Source organism: Ricinus communis, chromosome 10, assembly GCF_019578655.1.
Source record: "Ricinus communis isolate WT05 ecotype wild-type chromosome 10, ASM1957865v1, whole genome shotgun sequence".
NCBI lineage: Eukaryota > Viridiplantae > Streptophyta > Magnoliopsida > Malpighiales > Euphorbiaceae > Ricinus > Ricinus communis.
In genome coordinates, this window is record NC_063265.1 from 23,189,970 (window position 1) to 23,217,110 (window position 27,141).

The window sequence follows — 27,141 nt, forward strand, 5'->3', positions numbered from 1 at the left end:
TGAGTAAAAGCACATATTTTTACCACTTTATATATAAACATATATCATTAAAGCTCTAAAATACCCTTAAATATCTATATATAATTTAGACCGATCAAATACCCCCCACACTTAAATCTTTACTTGTCCTTAAGTAAATAGCAACTGAAAATTAATTTTTGCAAAAATCATAAAAAACATCCATACTCAGCTTAAAGATATTATTCAAAAGAATTTCAGTAATGCAAATATCATGTCAACCCAAAAACACTTGAATCATAATAATTTTCTTTAAAAATATAAACTTAATCATTTTTTATCAAGACTCAAGCATTCAATCCTTCACACCTGTTACACAACAAATAGTCTAACTCGTCTTCAAAGGATACAACTATGATGCATAATCCATATTATCATTAACCCTATTCAAAAAGGCAAAACCTTCATTTATAACAAGAGATCAATAAACATTTATACATTTTTATATCACTTGCTTTTGAAGCTCTTATACTTTTTTTTCTTTTCTTTACACTCCTTAGATTTTTACCTAATACTTAGGGTATTTGTTTCTTTCTTGAGATGTTATGCCTTTTTACGTAAATACAAATATGGGTGACGAATGCACCTGGTTACTCAATAAAAACATACATCAAGATGCTTTGCATACTCATAATCTCAATTGCCTTTTTATGCGAAAATCGACATTAGTCATAAAAATCCCCGGTTAGTAAACAATTAAAATTAGCGGAATAAAATATATTACTTAGAGCTTTAAATCGCCATACCATATCTCACAACTTAGGTAAACCATAATAAGAACAATAAAATAATAACTTAAATCATACACTTGTAATCATACCCATGTCAAATGTTGCTATACTACTCATCGTGTCTATATGCAAAAGATGAACACTTTATCATTTAAGTGCAAATAACTCATGAGTTTACATTTATACATTAAAAACTAACTCAAAAGTTCAAGAATCTTAACATAATAGCATTCTTTCATTGACTCTTATATAAAATAATAAGAAAAAGCTGAGTAGACACTTTTAAAATCTTACAAAAATTCACCAAAGTTACTAATTCTCATGGCATATGACGTATAAAGCTTAATCGAAGAAATATTCTATTTCTCTCCCCCACACTTAAATTTGACATTGTTCTCAATGTCATTGCATATATAAAAATAAAGATTAAGAAGAGATGAAAAAGTTAAAATACTCTCATAGAGTTTTTCAATGTATAGTAAGCCATGAACTTGAATTCCAATCTCCACCATCCAAACCTTAGAAGCATATTATCATTTTTAAATTTTTGCATTTTTCAGTAGCCTACAAAATTTTCAGACCATGATTGCATTGTCAAATTATCTTCTTGCATCTGCCTACACACTGGTTGCCTGCCTTCCACACTCTCCCTCCGCGATTCGAGGTTGGCTTATTGTTGTCGCTGTTGTGCACCTCGCGGCTTCGTCTGCAGCGTGTGGCCTGCGGCTCGCGGCTGGCCCGCAACCTCGCGGTTAGGGCTCTGCCTTCTTTGGCCTCGTCCGCCATGTGTGGCCGCGACCTACTGGTGTTGTGCTTGGCCGCCTCCCTCACGGAGAGCCCATGACAGCCTGCTTGGTTGCTGCGGGCCTATGTCATTCCCTGTGATACCTCGCTACGGGCCCGTGTGAAAATTCACTGACGCAACATGCCTTGCTAAAAAATAAAATATTTTTAAAGAGGATTTAATTGCTTCACATGGAGAAATATTGCCTTTTGGTAATAAAAGAAGATAGGAATATTCACTTTTCCATCATAGGTCTACAAGATAAATATAAAATAAAATAAAATAAAATAAAATAAAAATAAACATAACTTAAATGCATAAAAATAAAAATATAATTACTAAATTTATTGTCTATAGCTAGACATTCCTGATTATGCTGATGTTGGGCGTTCATCCGCGCACTTATCATAAGCCATTCCTTTCAAGTATGACTTCATACTTTTAATGCGAACATCTAAAGTATCACGAAAGCTCTTGTCAATTAAGAATGGAATATCATTATATAATTGTTCATAAACAATAGAATCTAAATAATTATATAAACACTTATCAATAGTAAACTTAGGAGATAAAGTTAGAGAATCAAATACTTTAAATGCCACAGTTTCTCTTAAAACTATCATGGTAAGTTTTTCATCATGCACATCAATTATGCTCATTAGTAGTTGCCAAGAAAGGTTTACTAATGAGTATAGTTTGCTTTTTATCCCTTGCTGGTGTGTTTTTCATGCCAAGTACTATAAAATCAACAAGAATTATTAACTTACCTACTTGTACTAGCAAGTCTTCCACTATACCTCTAGGATATTTTATTGATATATTAGTAAATTGTAGAGACATAGTGGTAGGCTTCAACTCTCCTAAGCTAAGTCGTTCATACATCGAATAAGGCATCAAGTTGATGATGCTTACTCCCAAATCTAATATGGCTTTTGTATCCTTTTTGTCCCTTATTGTAATATCAATGGTGAAGCTACCGGGATCCTTCATCTTAAGGGGCAACTGATGTTGAAGCATTACACTTGCTACTTGTACTTTTTCGTAGTTCGCATATCGCCTTTTCTTGGTATTCAACTCTTCAAAGAATTTTGCATAAGCTGGATTATTCTTGATAACATCCAACAAAAGTAAATTAGTATTAACTTTAAAGAGCATCTCAGTACTTTTAAATTTTTTTTATCCTTTTTGCTCTCTTTGGATTGGTTTAAAAAATGAATAGGTGGTCTATAAAGCTGATTGCCTTATAAAATTCAGGTCTAGAAAATGCTTTTTTTTCTTTCTTCTCAAGCCTAAGATTAGGCTATACTTTTTCTTCCTTTTGTATGCTCTCCTTATTGATTTGCACTAATCCATTATTTTTAGGTGTACCTACATAAGAAAAAGAATTCTTTTTAGTTTCATAGCAATATTATCGACAACCTCACCTCTTCTAATAGTAGTAGTGGAATTGGCTTGCTCAGGTTGATTTGATAGTTTCTCTTTATTGAGCCCTTCATCAATTTGTCCCATTTGCGCTTCTAAATATTTCATTGAAGCCTTAATGGAATATCTTTTCTCATTCCTCTTTATCCTATCATGAAAAGCCATCATAAATGATTGAAGTGTCTCTTCCAAACTTGGCTTCCTTTGTTCAATAGATCAAAGAGTTTATTCTTGATCTTGAAAGAAAGGATTGGAGTCCTTTCGGAATCGGGAATATTAGTCTTGGTAATGAGGTTGATTTCAGTTTCTCAACAATTATGGTTGGGTTTGGTCATTGTATTTCCAAGAAAGATTTGGATGGTTTCTCCAATCTGTATTATATGTGTTGGAATAAGGGTAATTCATAGGATGTATGGGTTGGTAAGAATCTATCAAATTTTTTTTGTCATACATATTTCCTCTGTAATTATCAAAAGATGAACAAACATTAGCACCATGACTATAAATACCACAAATGCCACATGTCTTATTATTTGGTGAGTTTTTTTATTGAAGCAAGCATCTTAACTTGCTTAGTCAATTCAGTCAATTATATGGCCATCTCACTACTAGCTACTACTTTATTTATTTTTACTCTTTTTGTCCTCACACTCTTTTGTTGAGAATTGGCTCATAATATCTCAAAGATGTCATAAACCTCATCAGTTGTCCTTTGTAACATAGCACCCCAGCTGCATTATCAACCATACATTGATATTGTTGTGTCAACCCTTCATAAAATAATTGGTTGATTATTGGGAGTGGGAATCCATGGTATGGGCATTGCGATAAAAGTGATTTGAAGCGATCCCATACTTCATGAAAAGATTCAGCATTCTTTTGATAAAAATTAGAAATTTCAGCTTTCAATTCCTTGATCTTTAGCTATGAGTAAAATCTACTCATAAACTTTTAATAAACTTCATTCAAGTTCTCAAAGAATCAAGGGGTAAGGTCATTAACCAAGCCTTTGCTCTTCCTTTCAATGAATAAGGAAAACACCTCATTCTTAGTTGATCCTTATTAAGTCCAGATAATGGAAAAGTATGAATTATAATATAAAATTCTCTAATGAAAATGTTAATGCTTCCTTACTAGGCATACCATAAAATGAAGAAAGTGTATTAAAATGAATGTTCTTTAGTTCATAATTGCTAGATGCATTATGTAGAACTATGCGTGTAGTAATGTTAATCTTTCATAGCCATTCACCTTTCAGCTCCTATTTCTCTTGGTGGGTTTGCCATGATATCAACTTCTTCTTTTGATTTTTCTTCTAGTTGTTTCCTGCTAGGCATGTAAAACAAAAAAAAAATTCAGATTTAACAAGAAACTTAAAAATAATAATTTAAAACAAAAACACATAAATAAAATACAAAACACAAAATATAAAAGAAATAAATAAAATAAAAAAATATAAACAAAATAAATCATAAAACATAAAACAAACTAACAAACATAAAACACTTTTGATAATCAATCAATATAATAAAATTTGGACACAATTCCCTGGCAACGACGCCAAAACTTGATGTGTCTTTTTTAGTACTCACAAGTGCACGAACTGTACCTATAGTAAGAGTAAATTCACTATGAGGTCGATCTCTCAAGTAACTATGAGGCCACTTAATATAAAGACTAATTATCAACATAAAATAATAAAAGTAAATCTAAGCACTCTAAATCAGTATGTTGAGAGGATAATATTCATAAAATAAAGTAACTAAACAATAAAAAAATATGCAATGCAAATACAAATGCTTATGATCTAAAACTATATACTAAAGATAGTATTTAGTCTATCCATTTACTTAGTAATCTCCTTGTTTTACTTTAAGCCTAGATCTAGTAAATGAGATAGTGATGTGCCTTTTGCCTAAATCACTCAAGCTAATAATGCAACCTAGGTTTCTTATACCAATATAGATTAAAATAAATATGATGTTTCGGTTTTCATAATAAATATTATTATTAAATTGATATATGATGGTCAACCAATAATTATAGATGAAATTAATATATATATAAAGGTAAAGAATACATTCATTAAATAAATAAATAACAAAATACATACAAAAGTAAAATGGCTAAACCAAACACTTATGAAAACTAGCATAATATATTTAACCCAATGATCATGGTATTAAATAGAAAGATATAAAACAGATAAATAAAAGCTCCCTCTAGATCTAGAATTTCTTCAAGTAGGAAGATGATTGGTCATTACTCTCCACTTCTTGATAAGCTCCTTAGATCTTGAAAATAGTACCAAAAACTAAACTAAAATGTTTATGGAAGAACTGTAGAGAATTATAGAGAGAATAATAGTAGGCAGGTGTAGGAAGCAGATAGGAGAAAACTCTCCTCCCTAGAATTAGGTTTTGCAGAGATATATAGAGAAGATTCATCCTCTATATAAATCTTCCTATAGATAAGTATACTAATATAAGTCTATCTAATAGATAAGACTTTAAGTATCTTTATTTCCACCAAATACTAACCCATAAATAACTTTTAATATAAATCCTAATAATTATATAAAATGACTAAAATGTACTTTGGGCCTTGTAATTAGCAGCCCATGTGTCTTAATCTTGGGCCTTGACACGAACAATGTCCAATTAAGCTTCTTTTCGAGTGTTTAGCTCTATATTTTTCTTTTTTTACTAATATTACCTGAAAATAGACAATTAAGCTTAAGTGAGGTAAAAATACATATTTTAACCATTTTATATATAGAAATATATCATTAAAGCTCTAAAATACTCTTAAATATCTATATATAATTTGGATCGATCAATTATATATATGAAGACAAGCTAATTTCTTTTTTTAATAATTAACATTTTGTAGGGCAATAATTTAAAGATCATAAACAAAAATGAGATTACAAAATATATTTCTTAAATTTAATTAAATAAAACATATGAAAAATATTATTATCAAAAGTTATTACTTATATATATGATAATTAGATATTATAAAATAAATATTTATTTTAATAAAAAGTTATTTTCTTGCATAATTTTGAATTCATATCAGATTGTATCGGCTTTCAAGTTGTTTCGATGTTAGATTCAAATTATTTTCAGTTTTTGACTATTTTAAATTCGGATTGATTTAGTTTCAAGTCATTTAGGTTTCAAATCACTTCATTCTCGAGTTGTATTGGATTTGAATTATTTTAAATTTGGACAATTTTAGGCTTGGATCATTTCAAATTTTGCAAGCCAAATCGAGTTCCTTAATCGGGTGAAACTCTTCCATCTCTATAGCTTGTAATGAGTGGACTTAGTACCAGGATAGGTTTTGTTGTTGGCGATTGTGAAGGAAGATTTGTTGGTTAAAATTAAAAGGTTTGATTTTCTCCTCCCCACTGATCCAGTTGAAGTAGAGGCTGTATTTTTGGCACTACAAATGTCTCACGAGTTATAAACCGAAATCATATTTATTTGACATCCGACTCAATTTTCATGCTCAACTTCCTCTGCTCTTAACTTTAAGACACCAGCTACATTGGCTCTTGATTCAATTTTTATTTTGCAAGTTACAGTTTTAATCATATTGATAAACTTTTTAATAATGTACCTCATGTTTGATCTAGGGACTTTCCCATGAAGAAAGTGAACATTCATGGACAAGAAACTTCCTTCTAGAACTGATATTTACACATTCACAACAAACTGATCAGAGTAGGAACAGAAATAGGACATAATCCTTTTTATCCTTATGAAGGCAGGCACGATCCAATATGAAGGCAGTTATAAACACTAATTTCCACAAGGACTGCCCAAGGTTAAATAATTAATTAATATGAAGGCTTCTAGATAAGATTGAGCTATGTGGGTGGCATGGTCACCCTCCACCACCACCCCCCCCACTCTCTCAGTCATTGATCAACATATATAGAGCTTGAGTTAAATTGGAGCTTTGAATGAGATAGACTAATTAAATTTGAGTAAGAGTTTGAAATTATATTATAATAATTTATATTTGAATAAATTGATAAAGGACAATATAATATATATATATATATTTGAAACTACTTTAAGTTTATGAGCTCAATGTAGATAGTCAAGTACTGCCATACTGGATTCAACTAAGCTTATTGTTCAAATTATTGCGGTTTAACTTTCTAGCGGAGTCAAACTTAAACATTTTGTGAGTAGAATTCGAGTATAGCCTCTTTGATCATGGCTGATACTGTGATATTATTACGTGTAATTGCTCTCTAAACTTTCAGAATTTTTTGCAATAATTGTACCTAATAAATTATTCAAATGACCAAAATAATTAAAGAGGAATTTATAAATCTAATAAAAAGGTTTGGCTACTTCGAGGTTACAGATAATCCAACATAATAATGTACCAAACTCTTAATAATTCTTGAGAAAAAACGCTCAAGGGACTTGTTTATATTAGAGTAAAATAATTTCCACAAAGACTGCAGCTTAAAATTATTGATTAATATGACTATGTTCTTAAAAATGTAGCCCACTTCCATTGAAAAATGTAAGTAGGGGAGGTTTGATTCAAAATAGAGCCTGCAAACAAATCAGCAAGAATCCATGTCAAAAAGAACAAACAAGAAAATAATTGAGCTGTGGCCCAAATGTAGGAAAGCAAAGTTAATATTGCATGCTTCTTCAATAGTGTAATTCTTTTGTCATCTATAAATTGCCATGCATTCCATGCAAATATTTCTCACAGCTACAGAGAAAAACCAACACCACATCCAAAAAACTAACTCTAAGCACCAAAAACAAGCATCATGAAAGTTATTAATTTTCTCGTATGTCTTCTTGTCTTAGCTTTGGCTTCCTTTTTTGCCACTGCTTTTGATCCCAGCCCTCTCCAAGACTTCTGTGTAGCTACAGATGGCTCTGATTCTTCTGGTAATTAATATACTAGCTTCTTACTTCGAGATCTTATAAATATAGAGTTTTCTTCATCATTATTTTCTTTTCTCTTATTTATGCATTATATAATATTAATTATGTCCTCTTGATGCAGTATTCGTGAATGGACAGTTTTGCAAGAATCCAGATAATGTAACAGCAGATGATTTCTTTTATTCTGGGCTTAATGTTCGTGCAAATACATCGAATCAACTTGGAGTAAATGTCACAATCTTAACTGCTGATGTGATACCAGGACTTAACACCAACGGTATAACCTTAGCTCGTATCGATTATGCAGCGAATGGAGGCTTAAACCCACCACATACACACCCCCGAGCTGCTGAAATCCTAATGGTTTTAGAAGGAACTGTTTATGCTGGTTTTGTAACATCAAATCCGGATCATCGTCTGTTCAGCAAAATTCTAAAGCCAGGGGATGTATTTGTATTTCCATTTGGAATGATTCATTTTCAATTGAATCTTGGTAAGACTCCTGCACTTGCTTTTGCTGCATTGACTAGCCAAAATCCTGGAGTGATGACTTTAGCTAATGGGATTTTCGGAGCTGATCCTTCCATTAATCTTGAAGTTGTGGCCAAAGCATTTCATCTAGACAAAAGTTTAGTCAGCAAGCTTCAGGTCCAGGAGTGGGCCAATCCCTCATAAAATAGTTTTATTTTGAAAATGTGTTGGTCAAATTTTCTTATTTAAAATGATATCTATTTGAATAAGGAGAATGGTTGCGTCTCATTCCTCGTGTTGGTTAAGTTAATTAAAATCGAGGAGGATATGCCTCTCTCACCATCTTGATTTTAAATATAATAAATATTATTTATATTATCGCAATTTGTTTAGCGTCTTCTCTCTCTTTATATATATATATATATATATATATATCTTAATTTTTATAATAAACTGATAGATAGACGATAATCAATCGAAAGTTATTGCACATATATATGCTTTTAATTAATTTGTTCATTATTTTTTTTAAATCATTTTACACTGTCCATATTTATGTGAACAACCATAATTACTATTCAACAAAACAAAACAATTACAACTGCTATTGTTTTCTAAGGTTTGGATTCTGAAATTTGTGTATCTTCTTTTTTTGATAATGAGATTTGTCTATTTTAGAGTAAGTCAAAACATATATATTCCTTTCTTAGAGAACTAAAAATAAATATCAAACATCAAAAAGTATATGTAAAAAGATTTATTTATAACAGTCATCAGTATGTTAATTGATTCATTTAACAGTATTAAGCTATATATTAATTTTATAAATATCTTTCAACAAAACCAATTGTTTAGATATCAAATTTAATCTTTTCAATCACTCTCAGACGGAAGAGAATTGAACACAATACTATTACCACTATGGAAAAAAAAGAACTCAATACTCCCATAATAAATACATGTTAGGCAAGTTTCGTAAGTGCACGGATAACAACAAGTAATAAAGAGTGAATATGAGTATCGTTCCCACAAGGAGATTGATACCAAGTACCACCACTAATTGTATTATATCTCTAAAATAGCTACTTTTCCACCCTTTTATAGCCAAGACTGAGAGAAAATTCTAATTTATTCTAAATTTTCGAGTTTATTGTAAAAGAAAGCTCTCTTTTATTCGACACGGCTTGGCACACGGTCATTGTCACATCATTCGCTTTTCAGCACGGCTTGGCACACACCCGTTTATCATGTCATGCTGAACTTTCACAACTTCTTTGAAATGAGCAGAAGCAAGCACGGTTTGGAGCAGGCCCGTGTGATTTCCACGTGTCATATTCCTTAGAATCTAGTAGTGGACACGGCTTCTAGTACGGTTGTGTATCAAGTCATACTTTTTTATCCTTCTTCGAGTGTGTAACACAGACACAAGCATGGCCGTGTTAGAAGCCGCGATATAGCTTTTCATGCTCTTTTAGGATCTCTTTCTCATTTTTCTTATAAAAACGAAAAAATTATTAAAATCAAATATAAATTCTTAAATGAATTAAAAAATAAATAAAATACTAGAATAATGATATATTTTAAATAAACTCCTACTTAAACTTAAATTTTTCTAATTAACACTAGCTATTTATTTAAAATTTATTAAGATTCAACTCAAAAACATGTATAAAATTACACATGTTTATTTATTAAAATTAGCTAATCCACAATTAAGAAGTAAAACTACTGCCAATTTATTAAACATCTATTCATTAAATTGGACGTGTATGCTAAAAGCTAAGCATATAACTCATTTTCTTAAATATCTTAATCAACTAAAACTCTAAAGAATTGTTGTGTGAGTCTAGGTATTAAAAACACCAGAGATTGATTGTTGAATAACCATTAATACTCAAGGATTAAAGGACTTAGTCAGAGATTGATTCATTAAGGGAAAAGATTTAGTGTGAGCCTTAAAAACAACAAGTTGTTGGGTGAACTTGTAAAATCCAAAGATTATACTCTTAGTGATTATAGTAGAACTCTCAAGTGTAATCTTAAGGAGTGGATGTGGGAAGGATTGTTCTCGAACCACTATAAATCCTTGTGTCATCTTCTTTAACCCTTACTCTCCTTATATTATCTTTAATCTCTTGTGTTTTTTACATAAAATCATTAAGTTTTGCAATTTGAGATCACCAATTCAATCCTCCCTTCTTGGTTCCAAGGGACAATAAGTGATATTAGAGCAAGTTCACTCTTATCAAGCTTAATTGTGAGTGTAAAGATCATGGCTATCAATGAACGAGCCCAACACCTCAAGCCATTCTTCAATGGATCTGACTATGCGTTTTGGAAATTTTGTATGGAAATCTACTTGGATTCTTATGGCATTGAAGTATGGGACTATGCAGTGAAGGAATGAAAATTTCCCACCGAAATAAAAAATAGTGAAGAAAGAATCCTTCCTAGAGAAGAATGGGTGGATGACCATAAGAAGCACAACCACAAGAATAAGCAAGTAATTGCTATACTTATGAGTTGTCTCTCTAGAGAAGAATATGGGAGAGTACAACATTGCACTACGGCTCATCAAATTTGAACTACCTTAGAGAACTATCATGAAGGCACGAAGCAAGTAAAATCAATGTACATGACCGAATATGAGATGTTCAAGATGAAGCCTAATGAGTTCGTCATCGATATGACAAATAGACTTCTCACCATCATCAACAACATGAGAAAGCTTGGGAAGGACTATGAGCTAGTAGACATGAACAACAAAATTCTTAGGAGCCTTCCTTTAGATAAATATGGTGCTAGAGTGGCTAGCATTGAATAAACAAATGAAGACCTAGGGAAGATTCTTGCGGATGTTCTTATAGGTAAGCTTCTAACTCATGAGATGTCTTTTGTTAGGGATGAAGTTGATAGAGATAGTTGGAAGAAAAAAGCCCTAGCACTCAAGGCTAGCACAAGAGCTCAAAATACAATTGATATTCCAAGTGATGATGATGATCAAAGGGATGCTCTAAGTGAGAGTGATGATGTGACTCACATCACCAAGCACGTAAAGAGGATAATTGAAGCCAAAAGGAGAAGAAGCAACAAGCTCTTTACTAGCAAGAATTCCTTCTCTAAATCAAGGACAAGAATGAGAAAGTCACTTGCTACGAATATGGAAAGCAAGAGCATATAAAACCAGATTGTCCCAAGTACTTGAAGATGAAGAAGGAAAATAAAGAAAAGAAAAAAGGTTTGAAAGCTACTTGGAGTAATGCATCTTTATCCTCCAACAATGAAAGTGAAAGAAAAGAGAAGGCTAATCTTTGCTTCATCGCAAATATGGAAGACTCCCAAAAGGTACGTTCTATTTCTCATTCATGCGATTCTTCTTCTTCTTGTTCATCTTCTCATTCTTTTGGTGATGACTCGTTGGATAATGAGGATAAGCTCTTACAAAACATGCTTTCAGAACTAAACTTTTACAAAAATAAATGTTCCACCTTCGAGGAATATTTTAAAATTTCAAAGAAGGAAATTGCCTCCTTAAAAACTTCTAATGATGACTTAAGAAAATAATTGGATGATGCTTCAAAAGAAAAACTTTTTAAAGAGTACAATTCTTTGAAAAATGAAGTTGAAGAGCTTAGGAACTCAATTCTAAAGAAATACTTTCTATCTTCTATCTTTTTTAAGAAAAAAAATTATATTTAAATGTAGTTTTAGCTCTGTATAATTGTCTCTCTCTCTGTTTTTGTGCCCAAGGATGTAATGGGTCGCTATGAATGAAACTTTTTCAAGAGCAAAGAGTGCAGCCAAAATATGACTTTCTTAAATTAAAAAAAAAATGAATTGTTCCAAAGCAAGGTTAAGCTTTTGAAGAACATTATTAAAATACATTTAAAAATTCTCACATTTCCATAGCTAGCTAGCTTATATAGCCCTACTTTCTTTTTTATCTTAAAAGAATGTGCATTTTCTTTTAAAGAGACCACTTTTCTTGCACTCTATGCAGTTTCAATTTCACTAAAAGTAGCATTAACATTAGAAGAAACTAATTTAAGAATAAAATATATTGCCTCAAAACTAGAAGAAGAAGAAGAAGAAGTGGTATATGTCTGTAGAGAAAGAAAGCAACAGCTAAAACTTGCTGTAGAGAGAAGATATACACTTGGAGAAGCTAATTGTAGATTCTCAATCTTTGTATGCAGTTGTTGCAGCTATTAAGCTCTTTATAGCTCGTCATTCTTTACCAACTTCACCTTCCCTCATTACTTTTCCTTTTGATATTTTTTCTTCAACTGTCATTCAACGTGGAACTCCTCCCATAAGGCCTCTATGATGTCGCAAGTTGTCCTCTGCCACCATAACGATACCATATTAGCAAAGCAAAGAGAAGAAGTCACCGCCTCTCACTGCCATTCATGGATAGCTTGCTTGCCGTCATTTTTCAATTGATTTGAGGCCAAAATCAACTTCTCCACCCTTCTAAGACTAGATCTGGAAAGTTGCAGCCTTGACAATGTCCTTTAGGTGCTGAAGAAGATTAAGAAGTTTGAAAAAATCGGCTCCTCTCAAAAAGCGTAAAAATATAAAGAGAAAGAGTAAAAGTTTAAGGAATTAAATCAAGAGGTATTTTTGTAATTATTTTTTTAAAAAGCATGTAGGATGTAATCTCCTCTATATATATATACTCAAATTTAGCATTAGCTCAAGCTCATTAAATTTGGTCAGGTTTATAAATAATGTTTATTTGATGTGATCCAAATCTTGAAGCCCATTAATTTTAATCCATATCTGAAATCCTGACCTATGTAAAAATTCTAAGCCCACTGGTTAAGAGTTGGTTTGATAATTTTTAAAGATTATTCATATGTGATAAATGAAAAAGTAGAAAGATGGAAAGCAGTTACAAAATCTTCTAAAAGCTTGAAGCACATTCTTGAGAAGTGGAAAGAAATGAATACAGTGTCAGCCAATGAGGAAAAAGTGTGGAAGTGAAGTATATCCATGAAAGAAAAAACACGTTTATAATGTGTGAGGAATGAAGAAAGTGAAGCAAAAAAATTGAAATCATGAACATTTGCAAAATGTGAAAAGCAAAAGCATGTCCTCTCAAAGTAGGGAGTTTATTGAGGACCAAGTCAAGGGTGAAGAATATGTCAGAATATCTCTCCAGCCATTGAAATCTATAAATAGGCAAGGACTCCCTAGTGAGCAAACCCCAACAAACTAATAAATCAATCAAACAAAATAGACCCAGAGTCTATAAACTTTATCTTTATTCTTTGATTAGAAAGGTATCAATAGATTAGATAATAATTCTTAGATTAAAAAGACAATTCTTAGTATAGTTAAGCAATCCTCAACTTTAACTTACAGTATGTTCAAAGCTCTCAAGTGTTCCTCAATATTCAATTTCCTCTGTGAGCTAATTACTTTATGCAATCAACTCCTGATGCTTTCCAGTTATTGTTTCAGCATTAAATTATTGCAGTTATGTTCTTAGGCTTACATATTTACATTATCGCTCTTAGCTTACAGTAATTTTGCTCATAGTTTTATTCCTTAAAATTAATTTCATATTCTTAGCTTATAATTGCATGCTCATAACTCAATTTTACATCCATAGCTCATTATTAGCTTAATTGTTAGCTTATTAATAAGCTTTACATATTGATTTAGAGAAACTGCATCAATTTAGCTAAGAACCTAAAGCATTCTAGGTCTCTTTACATTTATTGCATTCATAGAAATTACTTGAGATAATCAGTATTTAGCATGCTCAGAAATCATCGCACGTGAAATAACCAAACACTGGCCAAATAATATATATACAAGGAGATTTTACTCATTGGTGTCAATTAGGTGGTTTGTGGACTTTTCTTACTCTCCACTGTGCGTTTGGCCTAATAGGTTTTATGTTATGTCAATTTGAACTTGCTTGATCTATGCAATTGCAACCTTATAATGCAATTGCATTCTCTGGTCCAATTGTTGTTTTTGTTTATGTATTCCTAATTTATCTACTAGGTCAGTCTGGTTGGCTTTTTACGCTTAGTTTCGGTGTAGAAGCTATATTTCAATTCATCCTCTTTTTTCAAGGGATTCATCACTGGACATTGAACCCATTTTATATGACGGGAGTTGCCGGCGTATTGGGTGCTGCTCTGATGTGCGTTATTCATGGTGCTACTATAGAAAATACTTTATTTGAAGATGGTGATGGTGTAAATACATTCCGTGCTTTTAACCCAACTCAAGCTGAAGAAACTTATTCAATAGTCAACGCTAACCGCTTTTGGTCTCAAATCTTTGGGGTTGCTTTTTTTTCAACAAACGTTGGTTACATTTCTTTATGTTATTTGTATCCGTAACCAGTTTATGGATGAGCACTCTTGAAGTAGTCGGTCTGGCTCTGAATCTATGTGCCAATGACTTTGTTTCTCAGAAAATTCGTGCAGTGGAAGATCCTGGAATTGAGAATTTCTACACTAAAAATATTCTCTTAAAAGAAGGTATTCAAGCTTGGATGGCGGCTCAAGATCAACCTCATGAGATCCTTATATTCCGTAAGGAGGTTCTACCACGTGGAAACGCTTTCTAATGGAACTTTATCTTTAACCGGTCGTGACCAAGAAACCACCAGTTTCGCTTCGTGGGCTGGGAATGCTCGACTTATTAATTTATCCAGTAAACTACTAGGAGCCCATTCTAGGCTGGAGCAATGGACTTATTCGAAGTGGCTCATTTCATACTAGGGTTGATCTATATCATCTTGACTTGGTTCTGATTTCTCTATCTTTTTATGAATATCGAGTCGAGGTCTTCTCCTACTCATATCAAATAGAACATGTTGAGCCAAATCTTCTTAATGTAAAACTTGCTTTATTTAGATCGGAAAAATCATATGCTTTTATAAAACCATATGTTATGGCTCGAATCTGTAGTCAATCATATTTCCGATAGGAGCAGTTGACAATTGAATCCAATTTTTTCCATTATTTTCATATCCGTAATAGTGTGAAAAGAAGGCCGGACTCCAAGTTATTCAAGAATAGTGACGCTAAATTTCTCGGCCTTTTGTCTTAGGATTAGTCAATTCTTTTTCTCGATGGGCGCAAGGGAAGGGATATAACTCAACAGTAGAGTGTCACCTTGACATGGTGAAAGTCATTAGTTCGAGCATGATTATCCCTAAATCCAATATGAATTTTTCTATTTTGACTTATTCTCCGCCATCTATATATATATATATATATATATATATATGAATTTTTTAAAAGTTATCCTCCATGATTTAAAAAAAATAACCTCAATACTTCATCAATAAAATGTCACACAAATCTAATAAACCAATAAAAGAGGTTAATTACAAAGGTTTGGCTACTTTGAGGTTGGAGATAATCCAACATATTAATATACTCTTAGAAATGTCTTAAAGAATAGAGAAATGTTCAAGGGATGTATTCATCTTAGTAAAATTTCACAACTCTAGTTAACTGGTTGCATGTTCTATACGACTTTGATATCTCGAGTTAATTAGAACTAGTTTAAGAGGTTACATAGGGCTGGAGCTAAATACTATCATACCAGCAGAAGGAAAAATTTATTTTGAGATCAAATGTATTTTTAGTTGAGCACTAAATACCGAACTTTGCCTTGTGATTTTTTATTTGAGAAATGATGTAGGAACTTTACGGAAAAGAATAAAGTTAAATAATGAAGTTGCAAACTATTGTAGCCTACTCACTTCCTCCGAAAGTAGGATATAGAATTCAAGTTATCACCATGAATGGGATGAAAGATATCACCATGATCTTAAGACTGAGCTGTCGAACAAAACACAAAGAACAAAAATGGAGCGGCAACTTGTCCTTTAATCAAAATTACAACAATATCTACAAAGACTGCAGCTGAAAATAATATAATAATATAAAGGCAGGCATTGAGTTTCTTGATAAGCAGGGATAAATTATATAAATGGTCCCTCAATTCTCTCTCTATATTATAATAATATTTGAATTTTTAATTTGTAAAACTAAACTTTTTAAATTTAAGTTTAAATATATTAAATTCTTTTCAGTCAAGTTCTATTTAATATACAAATGGAAACATGACATTGTACGCCACATGGTTAATTTTTTTTCAAACAATGATATATCATTCTAACATGCTGCATCACAATTACACAAATTCAATAATATAATAATATGTGTTTTGATTTTTATTATTTTTCAAAAATAAAAATGCTAAAATTAACAGTAAAATCAAACGTTTTAAAAAAATAATACTCTCACAGTTGAGAAACCACCGTTTTAATTTCCACCCAGTTCCACTAGAAAACTCTCGGCCACATACATTTCTTCTTTGGGATTTTTTTCAATATTTTCATTGGTGTTTTCGATTTTAGTTTTAAAATCGGTTCTTTTTTTTTCTTTTGTTGTTGATATGTTTTTTAAAATTATTTTTTTGGTTCACTTTTACCTATTTTTAATGCTATTTACTCAAAGATAGACCCATCATCTCAGTTTCTTGGAGAAGTGGAGAGATAAAAGTGAAAGCGCAGGAGAGGTTGTATAACTCGGAGGAAGTGCAAGAGAGAGAAGCCAAGGTAGGGCCATCGAGGGTTGAGGATGTGAGTCTAGGGGATGTCATGATAGACGGTGGAGATGGTTCCATCTTCAAGTTGATGGATATTCAAGGATGATGATGGTGTACAAGAGCCATTAATCGATGATGATTATAATTAGATTTAATTACTTATTTAAACCTGAATTTTAGAAATTTGCTTTTTATGTAATTCTTCTAAAATTTCAATTTTAGTTATAAACTAAGATTTATTTTTTAAATTTTAAATCTGACCACTACAAGTGGTGGTTTGTACATATATGGTAGCCAGACTTAATTTAAAGAAAAAATAAATTAAAAAAATAATGATGAGTCAGCATATCTTTTACGCTGACTTAACTAACAAAAATGAAGAAGCATCTTTCGCCAAAAAATTAAATGGTGCATTTGTTGCAAGCTTCTTTCTCACAACCTTTCTTCTTCCTCGCCACCATTATCTCTGCCTCATCACCACCGTTATCACCGCCACAAACCATGTTAAATACAAAAAAAAAAAAAAAAAAGATCTCCATAAACCAAATATGAAAATTTGACATAAAATGCATCGCTGAAATAGAACTTTTCATCAAATCTCAACTGAAATCAAAGGTTTTTTCCACTAATAAAACACTTTTTTAACACTTAATCGAAAAGAAAAAGAAGAAAAGAAGAACTCAAATTTTTTCTCTATTTCGTGATATAACCTAACCCAAAAAAAGAAAAAGAAGAATCAATTTTTCCTTTTCTTCGTCTCTTTCTCTGTTTCTTGAAATAACTAGATTGAATAGCCCAAACAACATATCCAATAATTATACCACAATTAATTACAAAATTAAACTATTATACATAAAAATAACAACTGATATTAACATTTGAAATTTGAATCCTGACATACACCTCTTCTCAATTAAGCACAAATCAAACAAATAATTAATTAATAATAAAATTAAACCAAAAGAACAAGACCAAGTCCATTGACAACGTTGATAAGAGCAGTGGTATTCGAGAGCCAAAACATCATTGTTGCTAGAGAAGAAGTAGTGGAAGAACCAAATGTAGCCCACTTCCATTGAAAAATTTAACTAAGGCAGGTTTGATTCGGAATTGGGCAAGTTGGACCAGCAAAATAGAGCTGCAAACGAAGTAACAAGAATCCATGTCAAAAGAAAAACAAACAAAAATATAATTGAGCTGTGGTCCATATACATGAAGGAAAGCAAGTTAACATTGTATGCTTCTTTAATAGTGATCTATAAATAGTCATGCATTCCATGCAAATATTTCTCACAGCTACAAAAAAAAAAACCTATAAGACATCAAAAAGAAAAAAAACTAACTCTAAGCACCAAAAACAAGCATCATGAAAGTTATTAATTTCCTCCTATTTCTTCTTGTCTTAGCTTTGGCTTCCTTTTTCGCCACTGCTTTTGATCCTAGCCCTCTCCAAGACTTCTGTGTAGCTACAGATGGCTCTGATTCTTCTGGTAATTAATATACTAGCTTCTTACTTCGAGATCTTATAATTATAGAGTTTTCTTCATTATTATTTTCTTTTCTCTTATTTACGCATTATATAATATTAATTATGTCCTCTTGATGCAGTCTTCGTGAATGGACAGTTTTGCAAGAATCCAGATAATGTAACAGCAGATGATTTCTTTTATTCTGGGCTTAATGTTCGTGCAAATACATCCAATCAACTTGGAGTAAATGTCACAATTTTAACTGCTGATGTGATACCAGGACTTAACACCAACGGTATAACCTTAGCTCGTATCGATTTTGCAGCGAATGGAGGCTTAAACCCACCACATACACACCCCCGAGCTGCTGAAATCCTAATGGTTTTAGAAGGAACTGTTTATGCTGGTTTTGTAACATCAAATCCGGATCATCGTCTGTTCAGCAAAATTCTAAGACCAGGGGATGTATTTGTATTTCCATTTGGAATGATTCATTTTCAATTGAATCTTGGTAAGACTCCTGCACTTGCTTTTGCTGCATTGACTAGCCAAAATCCAGGAGTGATGACTTTAGCTAATGGGATTTTCGGAGCTGATCCTTCCATTAATCTTGAAGTTGTGGCCAAAGCATTTCATCTGGACAAGAATTTAGTCAGCAAGCTTCAGGGACAGGAGTGGGCCAATCCCTCATAAAATAGTTTTATTTTGAAAATGTGTTGTGCAAATTTTCTTATTTAAGTCATCTAAAATGACGTCAATTCGAATAAAGAGGATGTTTGTGTCCCATTTCTCGTGTTGGTTAAGTTAATTAAGATCAAAGGGGATATACCTCTCTCACCATTTTGATTTTGAATGTAATAAATGATATTTATAATGTTGTAATTTATTTAGCATTCTCCCTCTCTTATACATTTGCATGTGACTATAAAGAAAATAATGATTTCTCTCTCTTTCTATATATATATATATATATATCTTGATTTCTACAATATACTGATAGATGGACGATAAAAGGTCACTGCGTATATATATACTTTTAATTAATTTGTTGATTATTTTTTCTAAGCCATTTTACACTGCACATATTTACGTGAACAACCATAATTATTATTCAATAAAATAAAATAATTACAACTGTCATTGTTTCTAAGGTTTGGATTTTGAGATTTGTGTATCTTTTTTTTTTATAATGAGACTTTTCTATTTTATCTCGACAAAAGTTTAGTCTGTAAGCTTCAAGGACAGGAGTGGGCCAATCCCTCATAAAATAGTTTTATTTTGAAAATATGTTGGGCAAATTATCTTATTTAAATAATTTAAAATGAAGTCTATTCGAATAAGGAAGATGTTTGTGTCCCATTCCTCGTGTTGGTTAAGTTAATTAAAATCGAGGAGGATATACCTCTCTCTCTCTCTCTCTCTCTCTCTCTCTCTCTCTCTCTCGTACATATGCATGCACAACTATAACGAAAATGATGACTCATCTGCATATTAAATAATAGATCTTGATTCTTACAACAAACTTGGTCACTGCACATGCATACAAAATATATATATATATATATATATATATATATATATATATATATATATATATATATATATATATATATATATATATATATATATATATATATATATGCTCCTAATTAGTTTGCTGATTGTTTTCATAACCTTCTAAAATTAATTAATAAATATTTTTAAAAATAATTTTTATATTATTGTACTAATAATAATTTAAAATTTAAAAAAATTAAGAAAAATATTTAAAAATAATTAGCTTACTATTACCTTTTAGAATATTATAAATTAATATAAAATATAAATTTTTTATTAAATTGTATATATGAATTTAATTTTATAATCAAAATTATAACGACAACTGTGCGTTGCACGGATAAACAAATAATAGTTTCTAGATTATTTATATTGGGACTTGTGCATCTTAGAGCAAGTCAAAACATATATAGTCATTTTATGGATAGTAATTAAGTTTAATAAGTAAATTTTGGGATATAAAAATAAAAAGAAATATTAAATATAAAAAAATAAATGTAAAGGAATTTAAATATTTTAATGTATAACTAAAATCAAATATTTGGTATCAAAAACAGAAAATTAGAAAGTTGATATCTAACAGGAACATAGTACAAATTTTAGTACTAAACAAGATAATACCCAACTTAGATGCTAGATAAAATTTGTGAAAGTTATATTTTTGGTAAAGCTTCTAAAATTCTAAAAAATAATTAAAGATGCCTATGAAAATAAATCCATTATTAATTTTTAAGAGATTAATTTAATTATTTAGTTTATTTGAGAAAATATTTATGTTAACAAATTAAGGTTTTTTCAAATTTTAAATGATATCGGCATTGAAAATTATTTAATTAATCTTCTCATCATTATTTTATCTGCTTACTTATTAATATTTTTACGTCTTAATATTTATTATTAATGTGTCTTTTTTAGTACTCGCAAGTGCACGAACCGTGCCTATAATAAGGGGTACGTTCACCACGAGGTTGATATCTCAAGGAACTATGAGGCCACTTATTATAAAGACTAATTATCAACATAAAACAACAAAAGTAAATCTAAACACACTAAATTAGTATATTGAGAGGATAATATTCATAAAATAAAGTAACTAAACAATAGATAAATATGCAATGCAATGCAAATGCTTGTAATCTAAAACTATATGCTAAAAATAGTATTAAGTCTAGTCATTTACTTAGTAATCTCCTTATTTTACTTTAAGCCTATATCTAATGAATGAGATGATGATGTGCCTTTTTCATAAATCACTCAAGCTAATAATGCAACCTGGGTTTCTTATACCAACATATATTAAAGTAAATATGATGTTTCTAATCCTTTTAACCTAAAGGTTTTCATAACAAATATTACTATTAAATTGATATAATGGTCAGCCAATAATAATAAATCATTCATTAAGTAAATAAATAACAAAATTCATATAAAAGTAAAAAGGCTAAACTAAGCACTTATGAAAACTATTCTAACATATTTAACTCAATGCTCATGGTATTAAATAGAAAGACATAAAAAAAATAAGTAAAAGCTCCCTCTAAATCTAGAATTTCTTCAAGTAGAAAGATGATTGGTCCTCACTCTCCACTTCTTCAAAAGCTTCTTAGATCTTAAAAAGAGTAATGAAAACTAAAAATTAAAGTGTTTATGGAAGAACTATAGAGAATTATAGAGAGAATAATGGTAGGCAGGTGTAGAAAGCAGATAGGAGAAAACTCTCCTTTCTAGAATTAGGTTCTATAAAGATATATATAGAGAAGAGTCTCCCTCTATATAAATCTTCCTATGGATAATTATACTAATATAAGTCTATCTAATATATAAGACTTTTTAAGTATCTTTATCTCCACCAAATACTATCTCATAAATAACTCTTAATATAAATTCTAATAATTATACAAAATGACTAAAATGTCCCATGAGCCTTGTAATTAGCAGTCTATGCGTCTTAATCTTGGACCTTGACACGAACATGTCCAATTAAGCTTCTTTTAGCTCCATATTTTTCTCTTTTTGCTAATATTACTTGAAAATAGATAATTAAACTTAAGTGAGTAGAAGCACATATTTTCATCATTTTATATATAAACATATATCATTAAAGCTCTAAAATACCCTTAAATATCTATATATAATTTGGACCGATCAAATACCCCCCGCACTTAAATCTTTACTTTTCCTCAAGTAAATAGCAACTGAGAATTAATTTTTACAAAAATCATAAAAAAACATCCATACTCAGCTTAAAGATATTATTCAAAAGAATCTCACTAATGCAAATATCATGTAAACACAAGAACACTTGAATCATAATAATTTTCTTTAAAAATAGAAACTTAATCATTTTTTATCAAAAGACACAAGCATTCAATTCTTTATACATGTTTCACAACAAATAGTCTAACTCATCTTCAAAGAATACAACTATGATGCATAATCCATATTACCATTAACGCTATTCAAAAAGGCAAAACCTTCATTTATAACAAGAGATCAATAAACATTTATACATTTTTATCACTTGCTTTTGAAGCTCTTATATTTTTTCTTTTCTTTTCTTTACACCCTTTGGATTTTTATGTAATACTTGGGGTATTTGTTTCTTTCTTGAGATGTTATGCCTCTTTACGCAAATACAAATATGGGTGATGAATGCACCTGGTTACTCAATAAAAACATACATCAAGATGTTTTGCATACTCATAATCTCAATTGTCTTTTTATATGAAAATCGACATTAGTCATAAAGATCCCCGGTTACTAAATAATTAAAATTAGCGGAGTAGAATATATTACTTAGAGCTTTAAATCGCCATACCATATCTCACAAACTTAGATAAACCATAATAAAAATAATAAAATAATAACCTAAATCATACACTTGTAATCATATCTATGTCAAATGTTGCCATACTACTCATCATGTCTACATGCAAAAGATGAACACTTCATCATTTAAGTGCAAATAACTCATGAGTTTACATTTATACATATTAAAAACTAACTCAAAAGTTCAAGAATCTTAACATAATAGCATTCTTTCATTGACTCTTATATAAAATAATAAGAAAAAGCTGAGTAGATACTTTTAAAATTTTATAAAAATTCACCAAAGTTACTAATTTTCATGGCATATGACGTATAAAGCTTAATCAAAGAAATATTCTATTTCCCTCTCCACACTTAAATTTGACATTGTTCTCAATGTCATTGTATATATAAAAATAAAGATTAAGAAGAGATGAAAAATTTAAAATACTCTCTTGGAGTTTTGCAATGTATAGTAAGCCATGAACTTGAATTCCAATCTCCACCATCCAAACCTTAGAAGTATATTATCATTTTTAAATTCTTGCATTTTCTTACGAATTTTCAGCACCCCGCGATCGCATTGTCAAGCTCTTGCTACTCTGGTGCACACTTGGCGGCCCTCCGCGATTCGAGGCTGGCTTGTTGTTGCCGCTGCTGTGCACCTCGCGGTTGGCTCGCAACCTCGCAGTTAGGGTTGCTGCGGCTGTCTTCTTCATGGCCTCGTCTGCCATGTGTGGCCCGCGACCTCGCGGCTCGCGCTGGTGTTGGTGCTGCCACAGCTGCCTCCCTCGCGGAGAGCCCGCGACTACGCGGCCCACTGTGCTGGCTGCAGCCCATGTCATTCCTGCGGTGCCTCTGCTACAGGCCCGTGTGAAAATTCACTGCCGTAACATGCCTCGCTTAAAAATAAAATATTTCTAAAGGGGATTTAATTACTTCACATGGAGAAAAATTGCCTTTTGGTAATCAAAGAGGGTAGGAATGTTCACTTTTCCATCATAGGTCTACAAGATAAAAATAAAATTAAAAAAATAAAATAAAATAAAAATAAACATAACTTAAATGCATAAAAATAAAAATACAATTACTAAATTTATTGTCTATAGCTAAACATTCTTGATTATGCTGATGGTGGGCGTTTATCCACGCACTTATCATAAGCCATTCCTTTCAAGTATGACTTCATGGTAAGTTTTTCATCATGCACATCAATTACAGCTCTAGTAGTTGCCATGAAAGGTCTACTAATGAGTATAGTTTGCTTTTTATCCCTTGTTGGTGTGTTTTCCATGCCAAGCACTATAAAATCAACAAGAATTATTAACTTACCTACTTGTACTAGCAAGTCTTCCACTATACATGTAAGATATTTTATTGATATATCAGTAAATTGTAGAGACATAGTGGTAGGCTTCAACTCTCCTAAGCCAAGTCGTTCATACATCGAATAAGGCATCAAATTGATGCTTACTCCCAAATCTAACATGGCTTTTGTATCATTTTTGCTCTCTTTGGATTGGTTTAGAAAAGGAATAGGTAGTCTATAAAGCTGAGTTGCCTTATGAAATTCAAGTCCAGAAATTTTTTTTTTTTTCTTTCTTCTCAAGCCTAAGATTAGGCTCTACTTTTTCTTCCTTTTGTATGCTCTCCTTATTGATTTGCACTAATCTATTATTTTTAGGTGTACCTGCATAAGAAGAAGAATTCCTTTTAGCTTCCATAGCAATATTATCGACAACCTCACCTCTTCTAATAGTACTAGTGGAATTGACTTGCTCAGATTGACTTGATAGTTTCTCTTTATTGAGCTCTTCAACGATTTGTCCCATTTGCGCTTCTAAACATTTCATTGAAGCCTTAATGGAATATGTCTTTTCTCATTCTTCTCTATCCTATCATGAAAAGCCATCATAAATGATTGGTGTTTCTTCCAAACTTGGCTTCATTTGTTCATTAGATCGAAGAGTTTGTTCTTGATCTTGAAAGAAATGATTGGAGTCCCTTTGGAATTGAGAATATTGGTCTTGGTAATAAGATTGATTTCAGTTTCTCAATAATTATGGTGGGTTTTGGTCATTATATTTTCAAGAAAAATGTGGATGGTTTCTCCAACCTATGTTATATGTGTTAGAATAAAGGTCATTTATAGGATGCATGGTTGGTAAGAATCCATCAAATTTGTTTGGTCATACATATTTCCTATGTAATTATCAAAAGATGAACAAACATTAGCACCATGACTATAAATACCATAAATACCGCATGCCTCATTATTTGGTGAATTCTTTTATTGAAGCAAGCATCTTAACTTGCTTAGTCAATTCAGCCAATTGCATGGCCATCTCACTACTAGCTACTTCTTCATTTACTTTTACTCTTTTTGTCCTCACACTCTTTTGTTGAGAATTGGCTTATAACATCTCAAAAATGTCATCAACCTCATCAACTGTCCTTTGTAACATAGCATCCCCAGCTGCATTATCAACCATACATTGATTTTATTGTGTCAACCCATCGTAAAATAATTGGTTGATTATTGGGAGTGAAAATCCATGGTATGGGTATTGCGATAAAAGTGATTTGAAGCGATTCCATACTTCATGAAAAGATTCAGTATTCTTTTGATAAAAATTAGTAATTCAGCTTTCAATTCCTTGGTCTTTAGTTGTGAGTAAAATCTACTCATAAACTTTTAATAAACTTCATTCCAAGTTCTCAAAGAATCAAGAGGCAAGGTCATTAACCAAGCCATTGCTCTTCCTTCCAGTGAATAAAGTAAACACCTCATTCTTAGTTGATCCTTATTAAGTCCAGATAATGAAAAAGTATGAATTATAATATAAAATTCTCTAATGAATGTTAATGCATCCTTACTAGGCATACCATAAAATGAAAGAAGCGTATTAAAATGAATGTTCTTTAGTTCATAATTCCTAGATGCATTATCTAAAACTATGAGTGCAGTAATGTTACTAATAATAAGCCGTGCATAATCTTTCATAGCCATTCGCCTTTCAGCTCCTATTTTTCTTGGTGGGTTTGCCATGATATCAACTTCTTCTTTTGATTCTTCTTCTAATTGTTTCATGCTAGGCATGTAAAACAAAAAGAAATTTCAGATTTAACAAAAAACTTAAAAATAATATTTTAAAATAAAAACACATAAATAAAATACAAAACACAAAAGAAATAAATAAAACAAAAACACATAAACAAAATAAATCATAAAACACAAAATAAACTAAGAAACACAAGACAGTTTTGATAATCAATCAATATAATAAAATTTGGACACAATTCCTCGGCAACGACGCCAAAACTTGATGTGTCTTTTTTAGTACTCACAAGTGCACGAACTGTACCTATAATAAGAGTAAGTTCACCACGAGGTCGATCTCTCAAGGAACTATGAGGCCACTTATTATAAAGACTAATTATTAACATAAAACAATAAAAGTAAATAAACACTCTAAATCAGTATGTTGAGAGGATAATAATCATAAAATAAAGTAACTAAACAATAAAAAAATATACAATGCAAATGCAAATGCTTATGATCTAAAACTATATACTAAAAATAGTATTTAGTCTAGCCATTTACTCAGTAATCTCATTTGTTTTACTTTAAGCCTAGATCTAAGGAATGAGATGGTGATGTGCCTTTTCCCTAAATCACTCAAGCTAATGATGCAACCTAGGTTTCTTATACCAATATAGATTAAAGTAAATATGATATTTCTAATACTTTTAACCTAAAGGTTTTCATAACAAATATTATTATTAAATTGATATATGATGGTCAACCAATAATAATAGATGAAACTAATACATATATGAAGGTAAAGAACGCATTTATTAAATAAATAAATAACAAAATTCATACAAAAGTAAAATGGCTAAACCAAACACTTGTGAAAACTAGCTTAATATATTTAACCCAATGATCATAGTATTAAATAGAAAGATATAAAACAGATAAATAAAAGCTCCCTCTAGATCTAGAATTTCTTCAAGTAGGAAGATGATTGGTCCTCACTCTCTATTTCTTGAAAAGCTCCTTAGATCTTGAAAAGAGTAGCAAAAACTAAACTAAAGTGTTTATGGAAGAACTGTAGAGAATTATAGAGAGGATAATGGTAGGCAGGTGTGGGAAGCAGATAGGAGAAAATTCTCCTTCATAGAATTATGTTTTGCAGAGATATATAGAAAAAAGTCATCCTCTATATAAATTTTCTTATAGATAAGTATACTAATATAAGTCTATCTAATAGATAAGACTTTAAGTACCTTTATTTCCATCAAATACTATCCCATAAATAACTTTTAATATAAATCCTAATAATTATACAAAATGACTA

General features: G+C 31.0%; 2 protein-coding genes, 2 non-coding genes and 1 pseudogene across 4 annotated transcripts; all 5 read left to right on the top strand.

Moving 5' to 3' along the window:
- Nucleotides 1-3,760: 3,760 nt before the first annotated feature.
- Nucleotides 3,761-3,867, top strand: LOC112534583. The gene has a single exon (XR_003078871.1). It is a non-coding gene; the product is annotated as a small nucleolar RNA R71 (small nucleolar RNA).
- Nucleotides 3,868-7,678: 3,811 nt separating this feature from the next.
- On the top strand, nt 7,679-8,741 carry LOC8269265 (germin-like protein subfamily 1 member 16). Its single transcript, XM_015718102.3, has 2 exons — nt 7,679-7,889; nt 8,008-8,741. The coding sequence occupies exons 1-2, from the start codon at nt 7,766-7,768 to the stop codon at nt 8,559-8,561; spliced, it is 678 nt and encodes a 225-aa protein (XP_015573588.2). The 5' UTR covers nt 7,679-7,765; the 3' UTR covers nt 8,562-8,741.
- Nucleotides 8,742-14,263: 5,522 nt separating this feature from the next.
- On the top strand, nt 14,264-15,135 carry LOC125371399 (annotated as a pseudogene).
- A 2,891-nt stretch (nt 15,136-18,026) lies between these two features.
- LOC8269263 (germin-like protein subfamily 1 member 16) lies at nt 18,027-19,308 on the top strand. Its single transcript, XM_015718103.3, has 2 exons — nt 18,027-18,436; nt 18,555-19,308. The coding sequence occupies exons 1-2, from the start codon at nt 18,313-18,315 to the stop codon at nt 19,106-19,108; spliced, it is 678 nt and encodes a 225-aa protein (XP_015573589.2). The 5' UTR covers nt 18,027-18,312; the 3' UTR covers nt 19,109-19,308.
- Nucleotides 19,309-25,330: 6,022 nt separating this feature from the next.
- On the top strand, nt 25,331-25,437 carry LOC112534580. The gene has a single exon (XR_003078868.1). It is a non-coding gene; the product is annotated as a small nucleolar RNA R71 (small nucleolar RNA).
- Nucleotides 25,438-27,141: the final 1,704 nt, after the last annotated feature.

Excerpts from the sequence above, each read along its gene's own strand:
- LOC8269265 (XM_015718102.3), top strand. The coding sequence starts at position 7,766 with ATGAAAGTTATTAATTTTCTCGTATGTCTTCTTGTCTTAGCTTTGGCT. Across the intron at positions 7,890-8,007 it reads AGATGGCTCTGATTCTTCTG|TATTCGTGAATGGACAGTTT; the intron begins GTAATTAATATA and ends CTCTTGATGCAG.
- LOC8269263 (XM_015718103.3), top strand. The coding sequence starts at position 18,313 with ATGAAAGTTATTAATTTCCTCCTATTTCTTCTTGTCTTAGCTTTGGCT. Across the intron at positions 18,437-18,554 it reads AGATGGCTCTGATTCTTCTG|TCTTCGTGAATGGACAGTTT; the intron begins GTAATTAATATA and ends CTCTTGATGCAG.